This window comes from Pholcus phalangioides, unplaced genomic scaffold (assembly GCF_987345545.1).
Source record: "Pholcus phalangioides strain wild (caught in Gottingen) unplaced genomic scaffold, Ppha-v1.0 ptg000031l_1, whole genome shotgun sequence".
Lineage (NCBI taxonomy): Eukaryota > Metazoa > Arthropoda > Arachnida > Araneae > Pholcidae > Pholcus > Pholcus phalangioides.
In genome coordinates this window covers 10,068,938-10,096,528 of record NW_028301621.1, presented here as the reverse complement: position 1 = coordinate 10,096,528, position 27,591 = coordinate 10,068,938, and the positions used below count along the sequence as shown (strand labels likewise).

Below are 27,591 nucleotides of genomic sequence, written 5' to 3'. Positions count from 1 at the left end.
ATATAATATATGCAGCCGTCCAAATATTATAATGGACATAAATTTTAATGCCCTTCCTTCTTGAACAAAGTTTCTCAACACTTATTTCTGAAATTTGCCACCTGCTATACTCCCCTGTACATACACTTTGAAGACTCCATGGTGCGAGATCTGATACTGATCTGATTATTTTCAATAGGAACATAAATTAGTAGACTGTGTTTTCAACCAAGAATTTGGCCCAGAAGCAGTGTCGTCTTAAAACCAGTTCTGGTGCAGTCAGTAGAACATTGGATTGGGAATCTCGGTTCAATACCAGCTCGTCACATCTGTTTCAGCTGTCAGAGTGGAACAGTGGTAAGATGTTTGTCTTTCATATGATGGATATCATGAAGATCTATGGGTTTGAATCTGGGCAAGAACATCAGAAACAAGTTCTTTACCTACCGAGTCGAGGGCAACCACCGATAGATGGCAGCCTCCATTTCCCACCCAACTAATCAGAAATTGCTTTAAGACGACATATAACCGGAGTTGGTCTGCAGTACAATAGCGTTATCTTGACTCAAGCACCTAAAAAGCAGGGGAGATCTCATGAAAATCACATGATCAAATATTTTGAGAGTAAGTATTCTATTGGTGGGAAGGCATTTCTAGCCAGGGTGGGTTATGATGCTCTTAAGACTGGTCCTGACCAGAACATCACTCGGCTTGTGGGGGCCCAGGTTCAATGATTTATAAAGCTAAATCAACACTTTGTAACTCTCACCTTGAAATATCCACCTTCGTATAATGTCTGTGGCGGTCCGAATATTGCAACTTCCCACTCGAAGAGATTGTCCTCGTTCACCAACTTCACTTTGAATCCTTCCATAGGTTCCTCTTGCAAGCTTTTGAATTCAAGGGCCAGGGCCCTCACAGCACTGCTGTTTGGATGCGAGCTGTTCATTGCTATGTCAATCTCTTTGTTGTATATATATTTCCCAAGTACTTGCTGCACACTCTTTGAAATCTCTCTCTGTACGTAATAAAATCCACACCTCAGCTGCACATAAAAATAGTTTTTTTGTTTATATAAATAAAATAGATTGGCAAATATTATATTAGTTCAACACGCAATCCACTATATTAAAATAACATTGGGGTAGAAATCTTCCAAAGCGAGATAAAACTACAAACAAAGGAAATCCTGTGGCCCACCTCGGACAAGGAAAACCACATAAAGCAGCCAAGAAAGAAAGAAAGAGAAAATGAAAAAAAAAAAAGGTAGACCTTCCAGTACCAGCGAGGAGAGACGCGAAATTGACGTCAAACTATTTTTCTTTCAAGCTTGTGCTTGCCAACAGCCACAAAACAGCTGTAAATGAAACTGTAGCTCCTCCCACTACAACAACGATACGGCATCTTATTCGATAAGAAAGCCGTGACGCCATTTCAACATGATCGGAAATTTTTTCTCATTGACGCATCCATTGACCAATCAGTAGATGTCTCTTGAAATTTTTGTTTCAAATGAGTTTTATTACAGTTAATTTGATTCGTTCAAATTCATGGAGTCGAAATCTTGCTTTTCTTCGGAAAATGTGAATAATCTTTTATGAACTGCAATGATTTGACAAAGTTTATGCTATTTCTCCTACGTTGGAAATTTTTTCATGAACTCAAAAAACGAAATTTCAGGATCGGAGGGGTAAGGACAGACGCATGGGTAAGAGGAAATAACTTGCCCACTTGTTTCGGCTTCCGCATTTGGAAAATAGATAGCAGCACTCTCATGCATGATGCGTCCAGGCTATAAAACTTGTGGAATTCTTTCGAATCCAGAAGACATGCTGTTCCAGACCAGAATGAAATTTTAAACTCCCGGGCCTGGCTCATAGGAGCCATCTGTGGGCTTACAAATTTTAGCCACGGAGACTACGTATGAAGGGAAAGAGAGTATGTGTATGTTAAAAGTGCATGTGTATTTAGAAAGTTTTTTTGACAAAATCGGGAAAAAGGAATGGTCCTGGTCGCGTGTAAATTTAATTTTAAACAAAATTTTTTGCAGGTGAAATGCCGGCAGCAACCTTCTTGTGTTAGTTCTATTACGATTATGCTTCGCTGTGAAGAAGGCACGAAAGCGACGAGGTAGTCTGCGCTTCTGCTCGCACGGTCTTCAGCCATCTGCTTTCATCTTCTCATTGAAATAAAGTTGGTGGCAGTTCTAGGAGGAGGATTCGGAAGACAGATGGCAGCACTTTTCACATAGTGCGCACGATCTCTTGGCAACGACTCACTTTTGTTTCCTTGAAAAAAAACGCTGCGGCTGAGGAAAAACAAGAAGAAACAACTAGTGCCATCTGGATAAGGCCTAAAACAACGGCAACCCAGCGCCATTAAGTTGCCAACTTGGCGTGTTGGTTATACCGAAGCTGTTCTCCCTTTTCTCGCCCCTTGTTCAGGGTGGGAATGTGAATTTCACTTGTTTTAGCTGTAAAACTATTTTTTCAGCACAGTGGCACCACCTTTTGTACAGGAATGAGTGAACCGATACCAAGAGAACGTGAGTGGGCCTCCTCAATTCAGAGTTTTCGAATCTAGTAATCCTACTTCTTTCACGTATTTTTCGCGAGGAAATATGGTCAATTCACCGAGGCTTTGGTTGAAAACCTTACTGTTATTCTTTGTTGGTGTCGCCATCTGATGTGAACATATAAAAGGGACCCTTGGCGTACACAAAGGGGGGTTATAATACTCCGTCTTCCGAATCCTCCTCCTGTTCCACAGTCAGATCACTCAAACAAGTGGCAGCACATTTACATATGTAATGGGTCACTTAAGCGACATGTTTACTGATCACGAGGTGACCTATGGCATAGTTTCAAAAAATGATTATGGGAACCCAAAACTGATGACAAAAGGGTCGAATCTTGAAAATGTATCAGGTGCATCTAAATTTCAACAAAAATTAGAATGTACGGCGTAGGCGGACTTAAGAAAAGCTGGGGGGGGGGGGGCACAATATTGATGGCGGTTAAGGGGCATGATGATTAACAATTTCTGGAGAGCAGCTTACATGAGTAGAGAATGACACTTCTTTAAGAGAAGAAAATAGCAATATACCACAAAATATGAACAAAAAATGTCTTCAGAGAGAAGAATTGCGATGATTTTGAACTTGTAGCAGAAGACATTTCTTTTGTGACATCTCAATTTATTGCTAATCCTCCTCTGTTAAAGATGGTAAATCCATTCGTCTCTACTCAGAATAACATAAAAAAAAAAATTACACGGAATCATTCTTGAAGCTCCTTAATACAAAACTAAGACACGACGATATGCTTCAAGAATTTGAAAATTTCTAAGCTTTATTCATTTTTTTAAAAACTGGATTTGCTGTTGTTTTCTCTGTGTATTGGTTGTATGCGTGCGTATGTAAACCAATAAGCAACAATTTTATTCAAACACAACTTTATTCAAAACACAAAATATATATACATAACAGGACTTTTTCCTCGATCTCCTGGTTATCATTTGCTTGTGTAATAATTTTCAAGTGAAAATGTTCCAAACATTGAATGTACATGTATGTTTTGCATATGTGGACAAATAAAAAGTTTTTTCATGCAATAAGACTGAGTTCCTAATCTGCCCAATGTCTTTTCATACCCGACTGTTGTTTATCATCTTTCTCGATCCTTGGCTCAAGAGGCAGAGGCCTGAGAGAATAATAGAATAATTAATCACTTGGTGAAGGAATATCTTGAACTTTCAACTCAAAGGATCATAACTGATGCAAAACATATCAGAAAGAACAATTGTGTATTCTATATATTCTGTGAAAAGGGGGGGGGGGGTACACCATCAAAAGATTCACAATTACAAGAATTACAATAAAAAAAATATCCACACAAAACTATAAGACACATTTGAATGCAAATTAACAAAAAATAAAAAAAATAAAAAATAATGAAAATTTAAGAAAATTGTGATGAAAAAATAATTCTAAAACCATTGAAACGTAGGACCCAATGAAAAAAATTGTCTGAGAACTACTCAAGTTTCAGAATCAGGAAAAAATCTCAAAACTCAAATTCAGGAAAAAATTGACAGATAACTCCAGAACATGAAAATTCGCAATACATGAAAGATGATGCCAGAAGTAATGAAAATTGAGAATTCCAGAAAATGCAGAATTCTAGAATTATTTTTTTCCAGATCAAAATGCAGAATTCTAGAATTATTTCTTTTTAGATAAAAATGGTGGAATTCCCCAGAATTGATAATTCAAAATTTATGAAAGAAATTATTACCTTCAAAATGAGGGGCCGATGCGACAGCAACTGTTGGTTGCGCACCCTTAAGAGCCGCTTTGGCCATAACTCAGAAGGACGAAAGACTTTGGTTGGGGAAAAGTAGATAAGGATGCTACTAGTGATATTCTGATTCTACTTTGCTACACAGAGCGTGAACTATTAAAAAGAGCACATGATTTTCTTTTGGATATTATCATTGAAAGAGCTTAGATGTCATTGGGATACGAGATTGATGTGCCAAAGATTTTCAATGAAACTGATATAGAACAAACAGATTAGCAGTTAATTAACAAGGCCTTAACTAGAAACGGAAATTTTCTGTCACTCCCAGCCAGTATCAATTTTGGCGCCCCTCTCTCCGTAATAATGAAAGGGGCAAACAGTAAACTCTTTGCGCCAGGGCTCCCTACGCTCCTCTAGTTTCGGCACAGCTTATTAAAATACACAATCAATAAAGTGATTAATAAGACGCTCGCCTAAAGTACCAAAGGATGTTTAGAGGTGTCGCGAGTTCGATACCCGGTTCGTCCTTATCAGAAAACTTTCCTGACGCAGGGGGTACAACAAAAAACGGTGACTTGATCGCAAAAAAAAATTGCTCCCACAGGGAGTCCCCCATCGAGGGTTAGTGCACTAACCTCTCAATGAGTATAAAAAACAAGCCTGCCATTCGGAATCTGCAATAAATTGTAGGTCCCGGTCTAATTAGCCCTCGTGTGCAGAAAATGACTGTGGTGTGACAAAAATGATCAATAAAGTGCTTCTACACGGGGGATACTAGTATCGGAATAAGGAATCACCATCTCGTGGGAAGTTTTATTTTATTTTCATAACTTACATTGTGTTGTAAATGCTATCTCAATAGACACATTTATGAATTTAAAAAAAGAAGCTAATATTCACGGAAGATATTCACAGAAGCTATTCGTATTAAAATTGTCACAACCATACAGAGGTACATTTATGGTTTTGCCGTCTGTGGCCTACACAGATTTTGTTACCCCCCTTTCTCCTTCCAGTCTGATTTATTTGATCCCTTATCCCTCAAAATCGCCTCTATGCAAAAACATGTCTGACCATCCCCCCCCCCCCCACACATCCTTGTTACTATGACTGTATCTCTGAGGAGTCACTCCTTTGGTCATTTCCATGTTTCCATGACCTCCCGCATCTTGGAGCAGGGCCAATAGGTCCCTCGCTCTCCAGGTGACTCTTTTGGTCATTCACGTGCTCTCACACACTCTCTAGGTCATTATCTTAGTCCTTCACTGACCTACTCTCTTGCCTTCCAGGTCACTCTTTCATCGCATGCTTGCACACGTTCCAGGTCACTCACTAATGTGGCTCCTTGGTCTCTAGGTCACTCTTGTGTTAATTCACATGCTCATACATGCCCTAGGTCACTTTGTGATAATTCACATGCTACGCACACTCTAGGTCCTTCTTTTGGTCATTCACGTGCTCTCACACACGTTCTCCAGGTCACACTCTTGATCCTTCACTGACCTGGTCACTTGCCTTCCAGGTCACTCTTTTGCCACATGCTTGCGTGAGCTCTAGGTCACTCTTTTGGTCATTCACATGCCTACACACGCCCTAGGTAATTATTTTGATCACTCCCATGCTTCCAAACTCTCTAGGTTACCTGTTTCGTCACTCACTGACATAGTTCACTGCTCTCCAGGCAGAGATGGATTTCAAGTTTTAATGCCTTTTCCAAATTTTGCCACCCCTCCCATCCTACTAATTTTCTTGACCACTACTCATTCTTCAAATCTGCTGCCCTGGACTATTTCAGCCCAATAAGCCCCCCCATCCCCGTAAATACACCACTTTGTACATACTTTGTCCCAACCATGATAATATGGGCAATGTATTTTCATTTTCTTAAAGTTTTATATAAGAACTAAAAAACAAAAAAAAAATAAACATTGCTTACAATGGGTGCAGACCCCCAACTTCCACATGAAGTCTTTTTTTGAATGCTGCAATGCTAGAGACGGTTATGCCATCACATTTCTCTTTGGCTGTTGAGGAAAAATTCAAAAAGCATTCATTTTAAATAAACTTGAACTTAATTAATAAAGCTGCTTTAAACCATTTTTAAATACAATTTTATACCAAGGGTTATTTGTTAGTGACCGGAGTGACGTTATTTCTTAGAAAGATCATGTAGGAAGTTTAATAAGAGATGGGGGGGGGGGGGGAGCAGAAACATATCGTGACAGAAGATATTCCAAATTAGAAATTTTTTAAACGGAAGAAAATGGAATAATTAACAAATATATGTGTAATCACCTTTTGCGATGGAATCTGCATCGTTACACACAATGAATGCCGATCTTGCATTTATACATTCTACAGAGACAGAGCCTGCAAAAAAAAACAATGGTTGCGTGTTGAGAAAGGTAGAAGAGATTATGCTGAAAATAAATCAGGTTAATGTGCAATAAATATACATGCATGGATGTATAATATAAAATCATACACACATACCAAAACACTCCTGAGCAGTTCTAGTCATGTCTTCCTTAGGCAACATGATTTCAAAATGTAAGTGATGAACATTAGTCAAGTTATGAAGAGCTGGAAAAAAAAACCACTAAATAAATGAAACATATAGCACATAATTTTGAAATTTGCTACAAATTTTCTTGACAGTGAGATAAACATTCTTTTTTGACAAACACCGATCTTTGAATAGGGCAAATTAAATCATGATTACATACTAATTTCATTGCATACACCAAATTTACCTGTAAATATTCCACAATATTCAGGAAAATCATGATGTATAAACTGAAGAGCCAAAAAAAACTGGTACAGGCATGCGTATGCAAATAAAGAGATATGGAACCAATCAGAGTATGGCACTGCGGCAACGCTTATATAACACAAGTGTCTGGCATAGTTGTTAGATCGGTTACTGCTGCTACAATGGCAGGTTATCGAGATTTAAGTGAGTTTGAACGTGGTGTTATAGTCGGCGCACGAGAGATGGGACATAGCATCTCCGAGGTAGCAATGAAATTTGGATTTTCACGTACGACCATTCCATGAGTATACCGTGAATATCGGGAATCCGGTAAAAAATTAAATCAACGACATCGCTGCGACCAGAAAAAGATAATGCAAGAACGGGACCAACAACGACTGACGAGAATCATTAAACGTGACAGACGTGCAACACTTTCGCAAATTGCTGCAGATTTCAATGCTGGGCCATCAACAAGTGTCAGCGTGCGAACCATTCAATGAAACATCATCGATATGGGCTTTCGGAGCCGAAGGCCCACTCGTGTACCCTTGATTACTGCACATCACAAAGCTTTATGCCTCGCCTGGGCCCGACAACACCGACATTGGACTGTTGAGGACTGGAAACACGTTGCCTGGTCTGACGAGTCTCGGTTCCAATTGCTTCGAGCTGATGGACGTGTACGGGTATGGAGACATCCTCATGAATCCATAGACCCTACATGTCAACAGGGGACTGTTCAAGCTGGTGGAGGCTCTGTGATGGTATGGGGCGTGTGCAGTTGGCGTGATATGGGACCCCTGATACGACTCTGACAGGTGACAGGTACATAAGCATCCTGTCTGATCACCTGCACCCATTCATGTCCATTGTGCATTACGACAGACTTGGACAATTTCAGCAGGACAATGCAACACCCCACACGTCCAGAATTGCTACAAAGTGGCTCCAGGAACACTCTTCTGACTTTAGACACTTCCGCTGGCCACCTAAATCCCCAGACGTGATCATTATTAAACATATCTGGGATGCCTGGCAACATGCTGTTCAGAAGAGAGCTCCACCCCCTCTTACTCCTACGGATTTATGGACAGACCTGCAGGATTCATGGTGTCAATTACCTCCAGCACTACTTCAGACATTAGTCGAGTCCATGCCACGTTGTGTTGCGGCACTTCTGCGGGCTCTACGCAATATTAGGCAGGTGTACCAGTTTTTTTTGCCTCTTCAGTGTATATATGTATCAACCCATTTGTATATGTATATTACTACTGTTTTCTTCCCCCTCGCCCATTTTTTATTTCTGTGTTTATAATTCTTTTTTTCTCATTAGCTTTTCATTTATATGCATAAACATAATTTATATGTATATGCATATGTATAAACATATAAATTATACACTCATTGCCATAAAAATTTGCGCACCCAGAAGAAGTCGTCAAAATGAAACCAAATTTTACATTATGTAAGTACTTAGAAAATCCAAGAAAAAGGATCATTTATTGCAGAAAAAAGTACAGATGAACAGAAGTTTTAGTACTCTGTTGGACCCTCTCTAGCGCGAATGCACGATGCGATACGAGCGGGCATTGAGGCATACAAGTTCCGTATGATGTCCTGAGACATCTCGTTCCACAGTTGCTGTAAATGCGCCTCTAGTTCGACCAACCTCATAGGGTGTCCAACTTGCTGTCCCAAATGATCCCAGATATGCTCGATTGGTGACAAATCTGGGGATAGAGCAGGCCAGGGAAGGGTGGTAATGTGGCGGAGGCAGTCTTGTGACATCCTTGCTGTGTGTGGCCTAGCATTGTCTTGTTGAAAAAATGGCTCCAGGGAGCCCTGCCATGAGTGGCAACACATGTGGCTGAAGGATGTTATGGACGTACCGCTGGGCTGTCATTGTGCCATGGATCAATATTAGGGGTGACCGTGTATCGTAAGCAATGGCACCCCATACCATGACACCAGCTGTGGCAGCGGTGTGTCGCTATAAAGCGAAGGCAGGATTGAAGCGTTCACTACGGGGCCTCTACACATGAACACGATTGTCATCACTGCTCAAGTTGAATCTCGATTCGTCGCTGAAGACGACCTGGTTCCATTCCGTTGCAGTCCAATCCCGTCGTGCTCGACACCACTCCAAACGGAGGCGTTGGTGGGTGGGTGTCATTGGCAGCACACGTAATGGGCGGCGCCGTACCAGATGTCCTTCAGCCAGGCGCCTTGCGATGGTTCGGGAAGACACAGGGGCCCGTAGTGAAGCTGCTGCCTGTGTCTGGATAGCGGCCAATGAGGCAGTTGGCTCTACGCGCGCGTTTCGAATGATGTGACGGTCTTCTCGACGACTGGTCTCTCGAGGGTGTCCTGAACCTGGTGGCCGTGTAAATGACGTCTCTTCTGTCCACTGGTCCCAACACCTCCTCACAGTAAAATCAGAACGGCCTAGTTGACGAGCTACTCGCCGAGCTGACCACCCAGCTTCCATCATCTCGATGATTCTTCCCCTATCGAACTCTGACAACTGCTCATATGGTCTTAGACGGCGGCGTAACAGCATGTCTACCTCAGCATTTCCTTTGCAAACGATTAAATACACTCCAGCAAGCTCTGCTTACCTGTTTTATACTCCAAGGAGAACGAAGTTCAATGCCCTCTAGTCGCATTATGCAATGCGCAGTCACGCTGCATTTCTAATCATTTGCATATCTGCCCGGCATGTACCTTCAGGCCAACTTTCGTTTCGATCCCACAATTATTCCTTGGTGCGCAAATTTTTATGGCAATGAGTGTATTTATACCAAAATTGACATGTTTTTAAGACAAATAAATTTAATTGGTCGAATGGTCGACATCAGGACCTCGTGGTCAGAATTCACACACCGTGTGAATAGTGACCACGAGGTCCTGATGATGGCTCTCCATTGAAGAGCCGAAATGCGTCGACCATTTGATCAATTCAATTTATTTGTCTTGAAAACGTGGCAAATTTTGTATAAATTAAAACCAGGCAAAGGTTGTCATTTTTGTGATAATATAAATTATATACCTGATTAAACTATTTAAAATGACAGTATCCTTAAGAAATTTCTGTTCCCACTAGAATGGATCCTATAGGATCCCTTGACAGATTTTTTTTGGCCAATTCATGTGTTTTGCAACAATAATAACAGAAATTAAAATTGGAAATTAAAACAGTTTTTCAAAAGATCATGTGCAAATTTCTAAGAGATTAGAATGGTTTCCACAGCTTTATTAGGGATGTAACGCTATCAGGGGTCTGTCCAGACCTTTTTTGTAAGGTCCTGTTTTTGTGAATATTTTCATGAAAAAGGTCATTAATTTTGTGGATAGCGGAATAATCTAGTTAATTATCACAAAAAAAAACCAAATTTATGGTTTCATTAATTTTTGTTCTGTGAAGGGCCCGTTTCAAAAAACGGACCCAAATTTTGGCTGGACAGACCCCTGGCTATGAATGAATAGAAGCTATTTTGAATCTTTGTTAGTTGTGCAAATAACTTTTACTCAAACTAAATCATTTTAAGTTATCCAAAAAAAAAAAAAAAAAATGCAAAACATGGTGACCCTTTTATTACATACATAGAGTGATTCAGAAAAGACGGGAAAAACTTTGAGGTGATAGTACACACCAATACAAACAATTGCCAACCAAGAATGTATGCTCTAAAATGAAACGCAAACGCACTACCTCGTTTCGAGACTGTCGCTCCGCAAATGTTAAAACAGCATTCCTATTGAAATTACCATGAGAAAAAATAACACGGTGCATGCAAATTGACCTGAGGAGGAAGAAGAAACCGTATGCAAATCTGCATCACAGTGAATAAAAGGTGCGGATGCCATCCCGGTGAAGTTATTCCAGTATGCAACCGTTCTAACAGTTGTGATGTGCGGAACAATGGCGCACTTTAGTTATACTGAAAAAGCAGGCATGCATTTCATTTACGGAATTGCAAATGGAAGTACTGCAGAGGCGGCACAAATGTATGGTGGAAATGCATGTCTGCTTCTTCGGTATTACTAAAGTGTGCCATTATCTCGTATATTACAACTATTAGAACAGTTGCATGCTGGAATAACTTCACAGGGCTGATGGCCCGCGCCTTTTATTCACTGCAACACCAGTTTGTTTGCATTTCATGTTAGACCATGTCTGCATTGGTGCACTATCACCACTAAGTTTTTCTAGTTTTCCTCTAAGTTTTTCACCTCATATTTTCTAAATCACCCTGTAAAACAATTAATCGCTTATTATCGAGTATATCCTACATCAAGTGAATTTGCCTACGATATTTATACACAAATAAGAAAATTAAATCAGTGAGTACTTGAATTCGCGTATGATAAGTTGTCTTACAGAAGGGGTGCACAACATTCCTTCATTCCGCGGGCCAGACATGTGGTAATTCTGCCACTCGCAGGCGAGAAATTTGTTTATATAGGATGACCATATGGCCTGTATTTTACAGGATATCCCTGTCATTTCGGTCTTACTAGATTCTTCATAAAAACATCACGTTTTTCTCCCTTTTTTCCAACCAGGTATACTTGAATTTTTGAAATCTAAAAATTTTTTATTTTCATGATATAAATCAATGCCTTTGACAATTTTTTTTTGTGGCTGTAACCGACAAATTTTCCTTCCTTTGACAATTTTTTTTTTGTGGCTGTAACTGACAAATTTTCCTTCCTTTGAAAATTTTTTTTTGGGATTATTAGGGATATCCTATTAGGATCCCGATTTCCCGTATTTTTGTTATGAAGGAAATATGGTCATCCTAGACATTTATTGTAATGCGCGTGCTGAAACTTTTCTATCAGAACACCTTTCGTGGACCAGATGGAATCTCTTGACAGACCGCATTTGGCCCGCGGGCTGGAGGTTGTGTATACTTCGCAAGGCCAGTTGGCTTGAACTGAAAACTTGCAGTGAAAAAGCAATCTTACCATCTGGTCCATTTAGATTCACAAAAGTTGAATGGTACATATAAGGTACATTTATCCTGCAACGAGAGCAGGAAATAAAGTTATCAATAAATCTAGTCTTTTCAAAGTAAAACAACATTAAAAACACGACGGAAGTGAAAAATTTTAGATGTAGGACCATAAAGATAGAAGAAAAGTGGAAGATTTTTTATGACAACTGCACCTGTTGATGAATTCGTCAAGACGAGAAAAATTCTCATGATGAAACATATAGGAACTTCTAATATCGGCTGTCAAATCAAAAACAAATAATTCATCAATCAAAATTGAGCATTTTGTAGAAGCAAATCGCACTGTGAACATCAATAAATTTAACTTAAACCAATTATTATTACACATCTAAATAGCAGTATATATGGGGTCGTCTTATGAGGTAGAGACAGAAGTAGCCTGTGACTGCTGGATAAAGTCCGGTGACAAAAGACATGATTCTGGATCATCGTCAAGTTGGCACATTTTTCGTGATAATTATGTCCAAGTTAGTTATGGCGACCCAACCGCAGTCACAGTGTGGTAACATTTTTTAAACAGAAAAATGTATATGTTTATACAGTCGATGCTCGTTATCACGGGCCCACGTTATAGCGGCCATTCCATTTTATAATGACTGATAAGATAAATAATCGTAAATTAATAAATCATACCATAATCCTAAATGTTTTCAGAGAACAACTATCATTATATATATTTTACTTTCGATATAACAATCTTCCCAATATAACATCCGTTTTAGATGGGAAGAAGGGGTCATTATATCGAGCGTCGACTGCATAATTAATTTTACAGTTTTTCCCTCAGATTTCACTTTTTTCTTTTCTCATCACATGGAACCAATGCTATACAGCTGCTATATACGTATAGACATGTATCACATGTTGGCGATGAAAAAAAAAAATGGATTTGGCTCCTACCGGGCCATCTTACATCAACACATCCAGTTTCGGCCAGGGATCTCTGGTCACTTCACGAAATGGCCGGCCAAAATCCGAATCATTTCTGCAATTCAAATTTTGGTCAAAACTCTTGGTCAATTCACAAAGTGGCTAGCCTCATCATGCATTGGTCACACTTCGGGCTTTGGCAGTAACATATGTCAAATTGGCCAAAGTTATTTGGTAGTAGTACTCAGATATGTCATTCATGTTGCAAGGGGTTGTCTAGTTATTGAAATGAAAAAATCCACTTCTTATAATGTCCCCCTGTGTGCCCAAAAATCCAACTTAGAAAGTTTTTGCCCTGTGTGTGTGTCTCCTGATACCGAAAAAAAGGTTCTAAATACAATATGCGTAGAGATATTCATATTCAAAAAACTGAGAAAAGTTGGGAAAAAACAGTGTTAATAGCAGGTAAAATGGTTACTCAGAAAATGAGTTACTTTAATGTCGTTTTTTCCCAACTCTTCTTCCTTTTTTCGAATACGAATATCTATTCGAATATTGCACTTAAAAATGTGGATTTTTCCCCCCCTGTATCAGGAGAAACAGGGCAACAACTTTTTAAATAGATTTTTGGGCACACGAGGATTGTATAAGAAGGGAATTTTTTTAAACCACTTGCAACATGAATGACGTTTCTGAGTACATGTTATTTGGGTCTTTTTCAGATTGGAAGTATGCCTCTAGGATCAACAGTGCGCCTGCAAAATGTGATGTGATGCGTGCTGTTAGCTATGCACCTTGTATATAAAACTAAGCAACATGATTTTGATTGAGTTTGCGCTTCAATATTATACTATCTCTTAACCGTACATGTACCTAATGTTTCACAGAGGAATTTCTAATGAATTGTTACATGCCAAAATGTGTTCTAAGAGTGTGTGTGTACATGGCCAACACCTTCTATAGCAGAAAGCCTCAGCGCGAAGCTTTGACGTCACTGAAGTCCTCCATTTCACCTATAGCCACTGGATATAGCAGGCCGAAGTACAAGAAATATTTTCCTTTTTTCACAGTATATCCAATGACTATAGGTAAAATGGACGACTTCAGTGACATCACAAGCTTTGCACTGAGGCTTTCTGCTATAGAAGGTGTTGGCATGGCCCTAACGTATTTATGTCATGAGTGTTTGTGTTATAGTCATGCAGTCATCTGCCTTTCATATTTCTATTATTACACTAAATTATTTCATAAGTTGATTTATTTACTTGTGGAATTTGTTTGGATGTGATGACTTTATCCATTTCCCTCAACTTTTATTTCATTATCTGATGCATTGCATGTTTTTAGATTTTCCTGCATTTCATATACAATACATTCATGACAAAATAATGGGATGATCTCCCCCTCTCCGAATGAAGAGCTCTACCCTAGCTGTGTATGCTTCAGCATCCAGATTATTATTTTGAATTTGTGTTTTTGTCTGTCAGTTTCCATAGATTTTCTTTTAGCTTTTGGGATACACTAAACAAGGTAAATTGAAATCATATTTCTTTGTTACTTGTGTATATATTATATACGTTATGTTTTGATAAGTATACTAAGAAATTCCATTACTTATAAAACCAGTAATTCCTATGAATGCACACGCAGTGAGTAATGCGTCAAATCCTGCCTGATGTTGTTGTCCAGCATCTAATCTGTACCCACTCCTGCCCGTTCTACCTAAGGAGGAAAAAATGCATTTGAAGATAAACTAAGTCTGTCCTCTTCACTTGACAGAAATCCGCAATTGGTGCAGTGGTTGGAAAATAGAACACATATAGCAAAGGTTGTGGGTTCGATTCCCTCAAACTCAGTTATGATAATTTTATGCGCAAATGCAAGCCGATCTCCCCATTAAAAAGTCTCACCACAGAGATCAACAGGACTACAAACAGTATAAATATTCAATCATTACACTTCACTCACATCACTACTGAAATATAGATGGGAGCACTGAAAAATCAGACACAATACTTGATATATAAGCAATTAGACTGTTAGGCATTCACTTACATTTTCAACACAACTCTCTAGGTAGTAAATTGCCCAAGGCGATAGACCTGAGTTGTGCTTGGTACAGGAATTTAGAATTGCATATGCAAAAATATAGTAAAAGAAAAACATACACAAATGTAGTACTTACGAATAGAGGGCATGTGTCTTTTCATTGCACTAAACAGAGGATACAGAGCAGTTTTTCCTCTTTTGCATTTACCCTACAAGAGAATTTGCCATGACTTAAAATGAATATAAAGTAAACTTTTTATAAAATAGAATCACTTCAATACAACACTCTCATGGAATTGTGACTAGGGATGTTATAAAAAAAAAACTGTTACAGGGTACGTAGGATCGACCTCTGGGGAGGGGGGAGGGTAGATCTTGCGATTAAAAAGTAAAAGAATCTTTTACTTTTTAATTGCAAACTATGAGTTATGTATTAACCAACGAAAAGCATTTTAAATTAACAGCAATCAAATTAGTATAGTATGGAATGGGAAGTATTTTCTTTCGATATTTTTATTTTTCTCCCCAAAAATATTTTGAATTTTCAATCGTCTTGGGGTTTCAGGGTTTCCAGACTCTATTTATCTGGAGTTTGAGGGTAAAAGATTTATTTTTTTAATGTCCAATCGCTTTATACCCTTCTTTAAAGCACACAAGCCCAGGTCATATCACTATATGACAATTTACTACTTATGGAGTTGGTTGGGAAGTGAAGGGGACCATCTATAGATGGTCGCCCTAGGCTCGATAGGTAAAGAGAACTCATTCTCTACGTTCTTGTGTAACGTTACCAAATCAAGAACGTTACACTTGCTCCGGATAGAACCCATAGATCCTGATGGTAATAATAGCAGAGGCGTATGCAGGGAACGGGGAGAAGGCATAGAAGGAGCATGCCGTTCCCTCTAAGAGAACCAAATTTGTTTCTTAATTACTTCTGTAAAAATAAAAATATCTAAAGTGCTATTCTTATCAATTTGTTAATTTAAATGCTTTTTGAAGGTTGGTTACTAAAAATATCTCTTGAAAGAAATTGCTTGCGCAGCCCTCCCCCCCCCCCCCCACACACACAAAAATCAATGACTTCAACAGAATCAGAAATTTGTGCACTGGGCATCGCTAAACTTTGTCGATGACAGCACATCGGACCAAAGATATATTATACACTACAAACTTGTCATCACTAAAAATTGCAGCAACTTTTATTTCGTTGTGGCACTTTTTAGTGATGATGAATATTTTGTTTAAAAGAAAGAAAAGAAAAAGAACTGATAGAGAAATTTAAAATAAAAGTGAGAAAATGTGTACCAAACCTTTATGGCTCCAACTGATTCAGCAATATGTTTTGTGTCATAAACCTGTGGCAAAATATCTCGCAGCTTATCCTTATAAGATGAATAGTCCTGAAAATTGAGGGAAATAAAATCGATGCAGAAGAAAAACACATAAATATTGTGAAATTGAAAAACTAAGATTAAAAGAACGTGGAGTCTTAAATTTCAAATGATCAATAAAAACAAATTAGAAAAAGTGATAGATATGCAAATAGCATCTTATAACCTGGGCCTGGATGTTCATAAAATTGTAACTTTTTTTTTTTCCTTTTTCAGAACTTTTCAATTTTAAAAGGCATTTTTTACTAGTTTAAGGGTATTTTAAGAATATTTTTTTCTCTTTTCAAGTTTTTTGAGAATGAAAAATGTTAAAAATTATATGTACACAGATTGCATTGGGTAATAGTGAAAAAATCTAGGTTATGATTTTCTTTTCGTTTAATAAAAAAGATGTATTGCTTTTATCACTTAATTTATATCTTACTTTATAGATAACAGGCAAAGCTTAGTACCAATTCCAAGTTTGGTCTTTATTTAAAATTCAGAGCTGGCCACTTTAAGAAACTATAAATGACAGTGAATTCAATGAATTCTGATCCTATGAAATGTAATGCTGAGAATAAATTTTCATATGATTACCATTCGAACACAATTGGTTTTAAAAAGAAATTTGGTTTATCTTAATAGAATTTTTTTTTCATGTTAGGGAATTTCTATGGTCATTTTCTAAGATTTTATGGGTCAACATCACCCAGTTCTTGCTCATGACTTATATTCTAATGAAACAAATGATTTTTACTTTGGGCAGTTCTCCTTCTACAAATTTCAGAACATGGAAAGTATCCAGCCAACCATTGTGAACGATGATTGGTTTTCCTGACATCGATATGTAATCCACTACTTTTCTCGCTCCTACTGCTTTGCCTAAAGTTCCCTAACGAAATAAATAAGGCTAACATTAAAGAGTATTGAGATAATAAGACTTACTTCCTGTTACAGCAAGAAGGATATTGTTACTTGGTATGGAAAAAAACTTTTGAAAGCATAGTTTGGTTATTTATCCAAAGAATACAGATGTAAGGTGTGTGTGGGGGAGGCCCAAGTATCGTCTACTTAGGTCATCATTTTAATCAGAGGATTAATCTATGTGCCATTTGTCTAAAAATAGTTCTAATCCATTACCTAAAAATAAAGTGATTACAACTCTAACGCACCCAAAAACATTTCTTTTGTGACTGCAACATTTTTCCTATTAAAAAAAGTGCTGCTAATATTGCTAACGTCAGAAATGGATTAAAATAAAGTTTACTTTATGTTATGATCATACTTTATTAAATGTGAAAATTAAGACAATAAAATTTAAAATAATACCAGAAAGCTTTTTTGTGCTTTTAGAAATATAGTTAACTTACCCTTTTAACACCTTTCTTAAATCAACATCAAAAATAATAATAAAAATAAATAATAATAATAAAAATAGAATTTTTCATGAGAAAATTTGTTATATTTCGCAAATTTTAACCATGTTTCCCCATGAAAATTGTTTTAGTCCTTTACAAATTCAATATTGAGCATAATTATCTTCTTTGCCACAACTGCTGTCATCGTTGTCGACACATATGTGGAGGTTCTTCATAATCTTCTGAAGAGGAAGAAACTTCTGTCCGTTTTTTTGAAGCCAATTCCTACAGCTTTGCCTGATATTTATCCAGAAATTGTTGACAGACTTTCAAGTGAGAGTGTTTTTCCCTTTATTTTTCTTTTCCAGAGACAATGCAGGGTGTCTCATGAAAAAAAAATAATAAAGCCACACCCTAACTGAATTTTTTTTTCTTTCAGAAAATGGGTGGCGTAAATTATTTCTAATGGCAAGTTTAAATGCTATACTTTTTGAATCCTTTGTCGTAAGTTCATAACAAGTTTTATCCATTTGTAAGTAATGCTTAACAAATTGGTCTCCTACATCAGGAGATAAAACAGGCCTTCTCATTGTAGTACCACATAAAGTAATTTTTGAAGTTCATTTTCAGGTTTTTTAAGTAGTATGGTGTGTTTTCTACTTTTAGTGTAGATCAAGGTACTTGAAAGCTTCAGATGCTTTCAAAAATCCAATCTCTTTAAATTTACCTCTTTTAATTTTTACTCTCAACCTCTCTCTCTCTCTATATATATACTCTCTACTCTATTTTACTTACTACCTCTTAAATTTTTACTCTCTCTATTTTTTACCGCTATCACTGCTTCTTTCGTTTCAATCTTGTTCCACGTCTTTCTATGTGACATCTGAAAATAAAAACAAACAAAAAAAAAACCTACTTCGAATGTGTCCGTAGTATAGCCAAGAACAATATTGGGAATGGCCTAACTTCAAACATGGTGGCTTCCAACTTGGGAATCGGATCGTAAACCAAGAAACAATTTACACCAAAATGTAGTCTATTACAGGCACTATCACTGCCTCAAATGATATAACATTATCACTTAAACCTTATTGGGATTATACTACAAGTATTGAAACGTGTTTATTCACTCATCGTAAACGAAAATCAGGAAAAAAATTTCTAGAGGAAAGAGAAAAACAAAACAGGTGTGCATCCAACTTCTGCAAACTACTGAAGGGTAAAGCTTTGTAGTTCTGGTAGTGGCCATCAACTACCAGCATTGATCAAGAAGAAACTGTGATAGGCGATATTTGGGTCCCCTACCCTACACATAAAACAAAAAGTATAAATTGCAAGAATAAGGATGTGGAGGCTGAAACTGCAAGGTGTTGGTGCAGATAAAAATATTTGAAAATGGGAATCTAGAGATAATCAATTGATTGCTCACAAGTTGTTCATTCCGTTCTTCATCTGACAAAAGGTCGTTTCTTATGATGGATAACCTCAAATTCTCTTCCTTTTTCTTTGAAAGAAAAGTGATGCCTGAAAAGACATGTTGTTCAGAATCAATCAATCAAAGTTGCAAATCTAAATACAGTTCATTACAACAAATCATAAACTATTAACAGAATCTAGAAACCGGGTTTTTTTTCATTCAGGGCTTTTGATATTGCAGCATAAAGAAAGTTATATATGCTGTAAATAAGTATAATAGACTAGGTAATTTATGACAATTATGCATATAAGTATATTAATAATAATCAGAACAGAACATTAAATCAATATTAACAAAAATTTTAGCTGATTTCATGTGTGCTCAAAGCGTAACCAGAGTTCAAACACTTTTAGTAAAGAAACACTGTTCCTTTACTAAAAAGGAACTTACTAAACAAATGATAAGGAGTGTAGGATTTATTAAAACTCTGATTAAAAAAACAAAAACCCTAACAAATTATCTGTAAGCAACTAAATTCTAAAACAGATTGTAAAATTCAGGAGAAAAGAGGTTGGAAAAAGGCAGAGGAGAAAAGAGGTTGGAAAAAGGCAGAGGAGAAACAGGAGTCGCGAGAGAGGGAAACGAGAATGATGAGAGACATTCGAAAAGAGGGGTAGTGTAAAAAGTTTGGACCGAAGTGACAGGACGGTTTCATTGGAGGTGTTGGATAATAAATTAAATAAAGTGTTGTTTTCTTCTTTTGGGAGTGTAGAATCCAGTTATTTCGTCCTGGAATCGTAGTGGAGGTGCAGCCGAGGACCTACGACCGATAGGAAAGCGGGGGAAAGTTTACTCAGATCAATCCGACTGGACTGGGTAATGGATGTTTTCCCTCCTGGATACAGCATTTCACCATTTCTTTCTGCTGCTTAGCTAGACAAGTTATGTGTATAACCTGTCTAAACTGAACATGCCAAAAACTGAAGCACAGTTCATTGAATGGACTATGGTGAATAAAACTGATAATAAATGGCAAGGGACTTATGCAAGTTTTGCAATACCATAGTTAGTGCAAAAGTGGAAAGAATCCATACTCATGTGAATAAATGTAAGAAATCTGAAGCTCATTCCTTGTTTTCATTTTCATCAAACACTGATGATAATGAATCTTCATGCAGTGAAGAGATATCTACTTCATTGAAAAGAAAGCAACCTCTTGAAGATGCTGTTTCTACATGCGGAAGTTCAAATATTATTGTGGATGCTGGAACATTTCAAAAACCAAAGGCCAATTTATTGTTAAAACAAGTGACTGCCAGAGGTTAGTTATTGAAAAGTATCCAAATTTTTTTATGCTTTAATAATATACCTTTTAACATAGCCGACAGTGATGCATTTAGAGAAATGGTTAATCCTTTGCATCCGGTTTATATCCCTCCTACTAGGAAGAAATTAGCTGGATCATTATTAGATGAGGCAGATAAAACTGTCAATATGCAGAGAAATTGAAAAATTCAACTATCACTTTGATGTTGGATGGTTGGTCAAATGCAAATGCCGACTCCATCATCGCAGATAGTATCCACACTGGCTAGAGCACCCACTTAATAGATACTGTAAAATGTCTCACACAAGAAAACAGCAGAATTCTGTGCGGAAATAGCTGAAAGGGCTATGGATAAAAGTGTTTTTGCTGATTTTTTGCGATAACGAAAACAAAATGGAAAAATTTGTGACATAATTGTCCAAAACCAGCCACGTGACCTTGATTTTGGTTGTTCAGCCCATTTTATGAATCTTCATTCATCCATAATTACCAAAAATACATAGAAACATCCATTGAACATAAAGAAATTTAAAAAGTATTACGATGCTTTTAGATAACAAAGGATTATATAAAGAATGTGTCAACTTGCAAGTGCAGTTATCAAGTATTGGTAAAGCCCTAGAGATAGCTGTACTCTTGTACAGACAGTAGAAATATGGCTAGATGGATTGGAAAGTAAAGAATTATCTTTGCATAAGGAGTGTGCTACACATCGCTTTAAAAAAGCACTAACTTCATTTCATTTTCTTGCAAATATGACTGATCCTGCTTTAAGAAAAAGATTAACTGAAGAACAAGAAGCTTCCGCTGAACAATGGATCAAAAAACTGAATACAGAATTTCTTATTGCACTATATATGTTTCAAATAGAAGACGCAGATTTCTATCCAGGAACAATGTTTTCACAAAACGTGATCAGTTGAAGTAAAAAAAGTCATGGAAAATCATGCATTACAAGGTGCAGAAAAAAATAAGATTTTAAATGCAGACTTTTGGAAATTATTGGAAGACCTGCATTCAATTACATCCACATTTGCATCAATTGAGCATATATTTTCTACTTTTGGACTAGTATGGTCAAAACTGAGAAACAAACTTGGATGTGAAAAAGCAAAGAAATTAGTGAAAGAGATCACTCAAAATCAAAAGGCGTTATTGAAAAGGATTGGTAATTGTGAGTTAGAAAACATTCATGAAAATGTTTATTTTCTTTACTTGTAAAAGAAAAACATTTAAAATATAATGGTAATATAATTTACAGTAAATAGCATCGAATACACAGATTTACTTATACATTTCTTTTGAGATAGAGTACGACAATGCAATAACATCATTAGAAAGTATACTGTTTGTGAGTAAATACAGTTTTAAGGTGTAGTTTTTGTTGGGTTTTTTCGGGTTGGGCAAAATCAGACCAACCCTGCTAATATATGTATGGATAGCTTTTCAATTCATCCCAATATGTTTATCGTTTTAAACACATGTTTATGTGAGAATTCACAACCCCTGGAGGTAAACTATTCCATTTATTCGCAACCCTATTAGAGAAAAACTCCCTGTAACACTACAACCTAGATTTGTCCCTTACAAATCTATACTAGTCGAATCTATACCTTGTCGAAGCAGTTGATTGACAGTTCATTTTATTCAACCTGTTGAAAATTTTATAAACTTCTGTCATATCTCCCAACATCTGCGCTCTTCCATTGTAAACATTTTCAAAACCAAAAAACAGAAAAAAAAAAAACGTAACTTCCAATGTAAACATTTTCTGGCAAGATTTTAAAAGTTAAGATGAAATTCATCTTCACATTATTTATGATATTTTTATTTTTTACAAAAAATTAAGTAGAACAAAACCTTTATCAAAAACGTCATCAAAACTGAAGTTGTGATGTCTCATGAATTCAATGGATGATGGCTGAAAGAAAATATACATGATCGATTATTTGAAGGAAAGGTGTTCTAATGAATTTCGATAATCAATTTAGATTAATTCTTTTTTCAAATAGATTCATACCATAGAAATGAAGGTATCAGCCTCCGTGTTGAAACATGGGCGCTCAAACACAGGGATATTATATTCTACATTTCTGAAACTATGGGAAAAACATGCATTGATCAGTATAGACTCATACATGAAGAGATAAAATTCATCTATTTACATACAAACTTTTCCAGAATTTGAAAAATTTTAAAGGCAACCTATATTCATATCTTACATGATGAAAAGATAATTCAAATACATGTATACAGGATGCCCTGTAAGTCCCAATGCGATCTCATCAACCGTTCGTCGTAGAAGAATGGTTCCAATTTAAAAAATACTCAAAATGATCATTGATAATTTTTGTCGCACCACTGTCATTTTCTGCACACGAGGGCTAATTAGACCGGGACTTATAATTTATTGTTGATTCCGAATGGCAGGCTTGTTTTTTATACACAGAGAGATTGGTGCGTTAACCCCTAGATGGGAGACTCCCTGCAGTAGCAATTTTTTTTGTGGTCATGTCGCCGTTTCTGTTGTACCCGTGTGTCAGGAAAGTTTTCTCACAAAATACTCAAAATGTGTTGAAAAATCACTTTGTACCTATTTGAGAGTGCAAATAGTGAGTCACAAAATGAAAAAAGTTTTTATATGGATATCCTGTCCTGAACAGAAAGTTGTTGCCCTGTCTATCCTGAGACAAAAATCTAACGTTGCTAACTTTTTCTTTCTTCCAAACCGAGCACAACTCAGGTCTATCACCATCTATGGGTGATTTACTACCTAGTGAGTTGTGCCAGAAGTATAAATGTGTGTGTACCTAACAGTCTGAGTATGTACGTAATGTTTGATTTTTCAGAGCTGCCATCCATATTTCAGAAGTGAAGCGAGTGATGTGTTACGATTGAATTACATTTGTACTGTTTGTAGGTCTGTTGCTCTCGCTGCAATATTTCAATTAAAAAAATTGGGAAAAGTTTGGAAAGAACCGTTGAAACTAATGGAGAATCTTTCTTTGAATCATTTATGCTCTTCGCTCCCAACTTTTTCCCAATTTTGATTTCAAATATCTCGGCAAGAATTGCACTTCGAAACATTTAATTTTTTTGTTGGCCTCAGGGGAAGAGAAGGCGAAAAAAAGAATGAAAAAATGTCAAAAATACAATATTTGAAAAATGTATACAGAGCTTCAGATTATAAGCTCAAAGAATGAGAAAAATATATACAAAGTTACAGGAATACAATAATTACAGTGAATATTTTACAAGGATTATTAAAAATGTCAAAAAAGTCCAAAAATGTCAAAAAATCACAGGACATATGTCAAGAATGGGGAAACTTGTTGTTTTGAAGATTTTTCTGTTGCCAGATGCAGTTTTGAAAAGATTGAGGAGTGCTGTATTAAATTCCTGTTTATGTGTAAATTCCAGTACAAATGTGTCTTTGTACAACAAAGTTGTATTGCAGTTTGTTGGCTTTCGGTACATTGATGATCTAATCATTTTCAACAAATGCAATTTTAATAGCATTTTCCCCAACATCTATCCTTAAGAGCTTTCTCTGAAGGAAACCACAAAAGAAGGCATAATAATGTTCCTGGATATAAAAATATACAAAAACAACAATAAGGGGGAAACGGGTGTTCATGACAAAAGAAAAGACTTAGCTTTTTCTGTTTGTCACTGGGATTCAAACATTAACACCATTCAGAAACACACTCATTTCGCAAATTTGTAGATTCGGGCACATTTCTAATAATAAACAGGAATTCAATGAGGCTTTTTGGATCTAGTGAAATTTTCCTCTTTTTGAGGGACATACAAGGTAACCAAAATAGCGACTTCCTATGCGACTCATGAAAGAAACAAATCTAAATTAAAGAATTTTTTTATTTTTAATGGGAGCTAGACATTTCAATTTTTTTTTTAACTTCAAGTTATCGATCTGCCTGTTTTACCTTCAAAAAATGCTTGATTAAAGCTGCGTAACTTCTTCGATGTAATTTATATGGGCCCATAATTGATTTCAAAACATCCTAAACTATATGGATTGATGCCATTGGATAATATAAAACAATACGGAAACATTAATTCTAATTTTCGCACTTGAGAAGATGTAAATAAAAAGTTGAAATCAATGTTATATATATTGCATGGATATCCACCTCAAAAGTGGGTCTGGCTCTTTATTTTATATTTAATTTTCTGGGATTCGTATCTCTAAGCGAACTTAATATTTTGAAAATCAAAAATTCAATTCAATTTTTAAAATTGATGTGGTGGGAAACCCCACTAAATTTCCGCATTTCTATGCTAAAATCGGCAATTTTACATTGATCTCTATGGGGATCATCCAGTGTTTGTCCCTTAGGGTGATGCTGATGATGACGTCTATTCAAAAAGCCTCATACAGCACTCCTCAATCTTTTCAAAACTGCATCTGGCAACAGTATTCCAACCGCCTTCTTCAACCATATTTCCAGAAAAATCTTCAAAACAACAAGTTTCCCCATTCTTGAGGTATGTCCAGTGATTTTTTCACTACAGCAGCTGTCTATCAAGTTTAGCAATTTCAGGAAAACAAGAATAGTAGTCAGCTACAAGAAGAAGATACCATGAATTCTTGTACTTGAACAAGTCCATATCAATCATCTCCCATGGTCTCTCAGGAAATGGTGTTGGAATGAGAGGTTGATGTTTGTTCTTAGATTCTTGGATACAAGCTGTGCAATTTTTTACCTTTTCATCTATTTCTTTACTTATTCCAGGCCAATAGACACAACATCTGGCTCTGCATTTTGTAATTCCAAGATGACCTTCGTGAATCTGATTTTGAACTTCCCTTTGATGTGATCGAGGAATGATGATTCTACAGCCTCTCATCACTATCCCATCTTGAATGGAGATTTTGTAACGATGTTGCCAGAAAGGTAGACAAAAGGAATTGAAATATTTCTTTGCAGGCCATCCTGTCATTATATATGATGAAAGTTTCTGACAAACTTCGTCAGCAAGTTGTGCTTCTTTTAGTTCTTCCAGTCTTTTTGATGAAGCTGGTAGAGTCTCTTTAACCATTTGAACATATGCATCTATTCCATCTTCCAATTTATTTGTCTTGTTTGGATACACTTGAGGACTCCTGGATACACTTGAGGACTCCAAGCGTCTGCTGCATACAGTTCCTTTCGTGGAATGTGAACTATGTGATAAGAGTATCGCATCATCTTCAATTTGATCCTTTGTAGCCTTGGTGTCTAGTCATCCAAATGTTTTCTGGAGAAGATAGGAATCAGAGGTTTATGACCACTCTCTATCTTGAAATGAGTTCCTGTTAGGTAATCCTTAAATTTCTCACAACCCCACGCAATAGCTAAAGCTTACTTTTCGATTTGGGTGTATCGAGTCTCAGCTGTGGTTAAAGTTCTGGAACTACAGGCAATAACACCAATCTGACCATCATCTTGCTTTTGGCGTAAGGTGGCTCCCAAGCCATATGAAGATGCATCGACAGTAACTATGGATTCCTGGTTGGGATTGAAGATTTTCAAAACAGGATCAGATGACAGTATCTCCTTCCATTTGAGAAAAGCATTTTGCTCTCTGAGGTATATATATCCCAGACAAAATCTATTTTGTCACTGAGAAGTATAGTTAGAGGAAAAAGCACTTCTGCATAATTTGCAACAAAACGAGCCAAGTAATTCGCCATGTCCAACATCTGTTTCAGTTCCTTTTTATTTGTTGGTGACTTATACTCCTTAATAGCAATGATTTTCTCATCATCTGGGTGAATTCCTTGGCTATCAATGATGTGACCAAGAAATTTAATTTTGCTCGTTGAGAAGATAAATTTTTTTGTTTGTTCAAAGTCAAATGAACATCCTTCAGTTTCTGGCAAACTTCTCTCAATCTCATATCATGCTCTTCTTGAGAAGGCCCCCACACTAGTATGTCATCCATGTGACAAACTGTTCCACTGGTGTTTTCCAGAATTTGTATCATTCTTCTTTGGAAATGTTCTGGAGCGGAAGAAATTCCAAAGGGCAGTCTAAGAAATCTGAATCTTCCAAACGGAGTAATAAATGTTGTGAGATAAGATGATTTTTCATCCAATGGGATTTGCCAGAATCCTAAATTTGCATCCAGTTTTGAGAACACTTTAGCACCAGATAAGAGATTTAGTGTGTATTTAACTGGGTAAGGGATGTAATTTCTGTAGAACATTTTTGTTCAGCTCGATCAGATCCAACAAATTCTCACCTTTCCATCACTTTTGGGCACTATGACAACAGGAGAGCACCACTCTGTTGGCTCAGTGACTGGAGTTATGACTTTTTGTTCGACCATCCTTTTTATCTCGATTTCTGTCTTTTTCAAAAGAGGCATAGGTACTCGTCTTGACAATGTTACAACATATGGAATAGCATCAGGCTTGAGTTGTATGGAATAGCATTCATTCATGAGTCCAAGTCCTTCGAACAGTTCAGGAAACTCTTTTTTCGGATCTATTGCAGTAATCCATTGAACAGCACTGATATTGGGTCCTAAACCAAAGGATATCAAAGCTGGTTTCCCAAGAAGACAGTTTTTCAAGCCATCGATGACATAGATTTCTTTTGTGCATTTCTTGTTTACATAGCTCAGAGATGCTTCGCACATGCCCAGCACTTTCAACGGAGTGTTATCTGGACTACAGAGAGTTCTATCAGTTGGTTTCAAATTCAATTTCTGAAACATCTTGTGATACAAAGTTGCAGGTATTACTGTATGATCTGCTCCGCTATCTAGTCGGAATTTCAATTTCTTATTCATCATATTGACAAAAACTGTCCAATCCTGGTTTGTGTTGTCTTGAATATGACCCAAGAACGAAATTTTTGAATGTTGGTTTGGTTTTTTGCTAAACAAACATTTCCAAAATGTCCCAATTTCGAACATTTAAAACATTTGGCATCTCTAGCTGGACATAATTTTCTCTCATGTTTCTGCCTGCCACACCATTTGCATGTCTCCGAATGTTGGGAATCTGAAAAGTTCTTGCTCTTTGGTTTATTTTTTACACCAGACTTTTGATATTAAAAGTGATCAGATTTTCTTGAAGACATTGCATGCATAAGAACAACGGTTTCCGTTTCATTGAGTTTATGTT

The 27,591-nt window shown here is 36.8% G+C and overlaps 2 protein-coding genes across 6 annotated transcripts in view; both read right to left on the bottom strand.

The window, feature by feature from the left end:
* The window catches only part of LOC149067385 (ubiquitin-conjugating enzyme E2 R2-like), a 34,312-nt gene extending 33,000 nt beyond the window's left edge, over positions 1-1,312 (bottom strand). Inside the window, exons 1-2 of one of the 3 annotated variants that reach the window (XM_089252877.1) lie at positions 1,262-1,312; positions 749-1,024 (exon numbers count right to left, since the gene is read on the bottom strand). In XM_089252877.1, the coding sequence (XP_089109003.1) occupies positions 749-928 (180 nt within the window). In that variant the 5' untranslated portion in view covers positions 929-1,024; positions 1,262-1,312. Of the gene's footprint in view, positions 1-748; positions 1,025-1,179 lie in introns of all 3 variants that reach the window. The other 2 variants (XM_089252876.1, XM_089252875.1) reach the window with 2 other exon arrangements.
* Positions 1,313-3,469: 2,157 nt separating this feature from the next.
* Positions 3,470-26,947, bottom strand: LOC149067384 (poly(A)-specific ribonuclease PARN-like). 3 transcript variants are annotated; one of them, XM_089253000.1, is made up of 14 exons: positions 25,057-26,945; positions 22,474-22,552; positions 22,314-22,374; positions 19,139-19,233; positions 17,109-17,243; positions 16,289-16,378; positions 15,112-15,184; positions 14,541-14,648; positions 12,209-12,275; positions 12,007-12,062; positions 6,774-6,863; positions 6,576-6,650; positions 6,217-6,304; positions 3,470-3,680 (listed from the first exon to the last, which is right to left on the bottom strand). In XM_089253000.1, the coding sequence occupies exons 1-14, from the start codon at positions 25,515-25,517 to the stop codon at positions 3,605-3,607; spliced, it is 1,554 nt and encodes a 517-aa protein (XP_089109126.1). In that variant the 5' UTR covers positions 25,518-26,945; the 3' UTR covers positions 3,470-3,604. The 3 variants fall into 3 exon arrangements, with proteins under 3 accessions (XP_089109126.1, XP_089109127.1, XP_089109128.1); XM_089253001.1 differs by lacking the exons at positions 12,007-12,062; positions 12,209-12,275 and having other exon boundaries at positions 25,057-26,946; XM_089253002.1 differs by lacking the exons at positions 12,007-12,062; positions 12,209-12,275; positions 14,541-14,648 and having other exon boundaries at positions 25,057-26,947.
* Positions 26,948-27,591: the final 644 nt, after the last annotated feature.

What these genes read in the sequence shown, in the direction of transcription:
- LOC149067384 (XM_089253000.1), bottom strand. Translation starts at nt 25,517, where the DNA reads ATGGTTAAAGAGACTCTACCAGCTTCATCAAAAAGACTGGAAGAACTA. An exon ending in CTTGACGAATTCATCAACAG is followed by an intron (nt 12,063 to 12,208) that starts GTGCAGTTGTCA and finishes CTCTCGTTGCAG; the next exon opens with GATAAATGTACCTTATATGT. An exon ending in GTTGGGGGTCTGCACCCATT is followed by an intron (nt 3,681 to 6,216) that starts GTAAGCAATGTT and finishes TTATTCTCTCAG; the next exon opens with GCCTCTGCCTCTTGAGCCAA.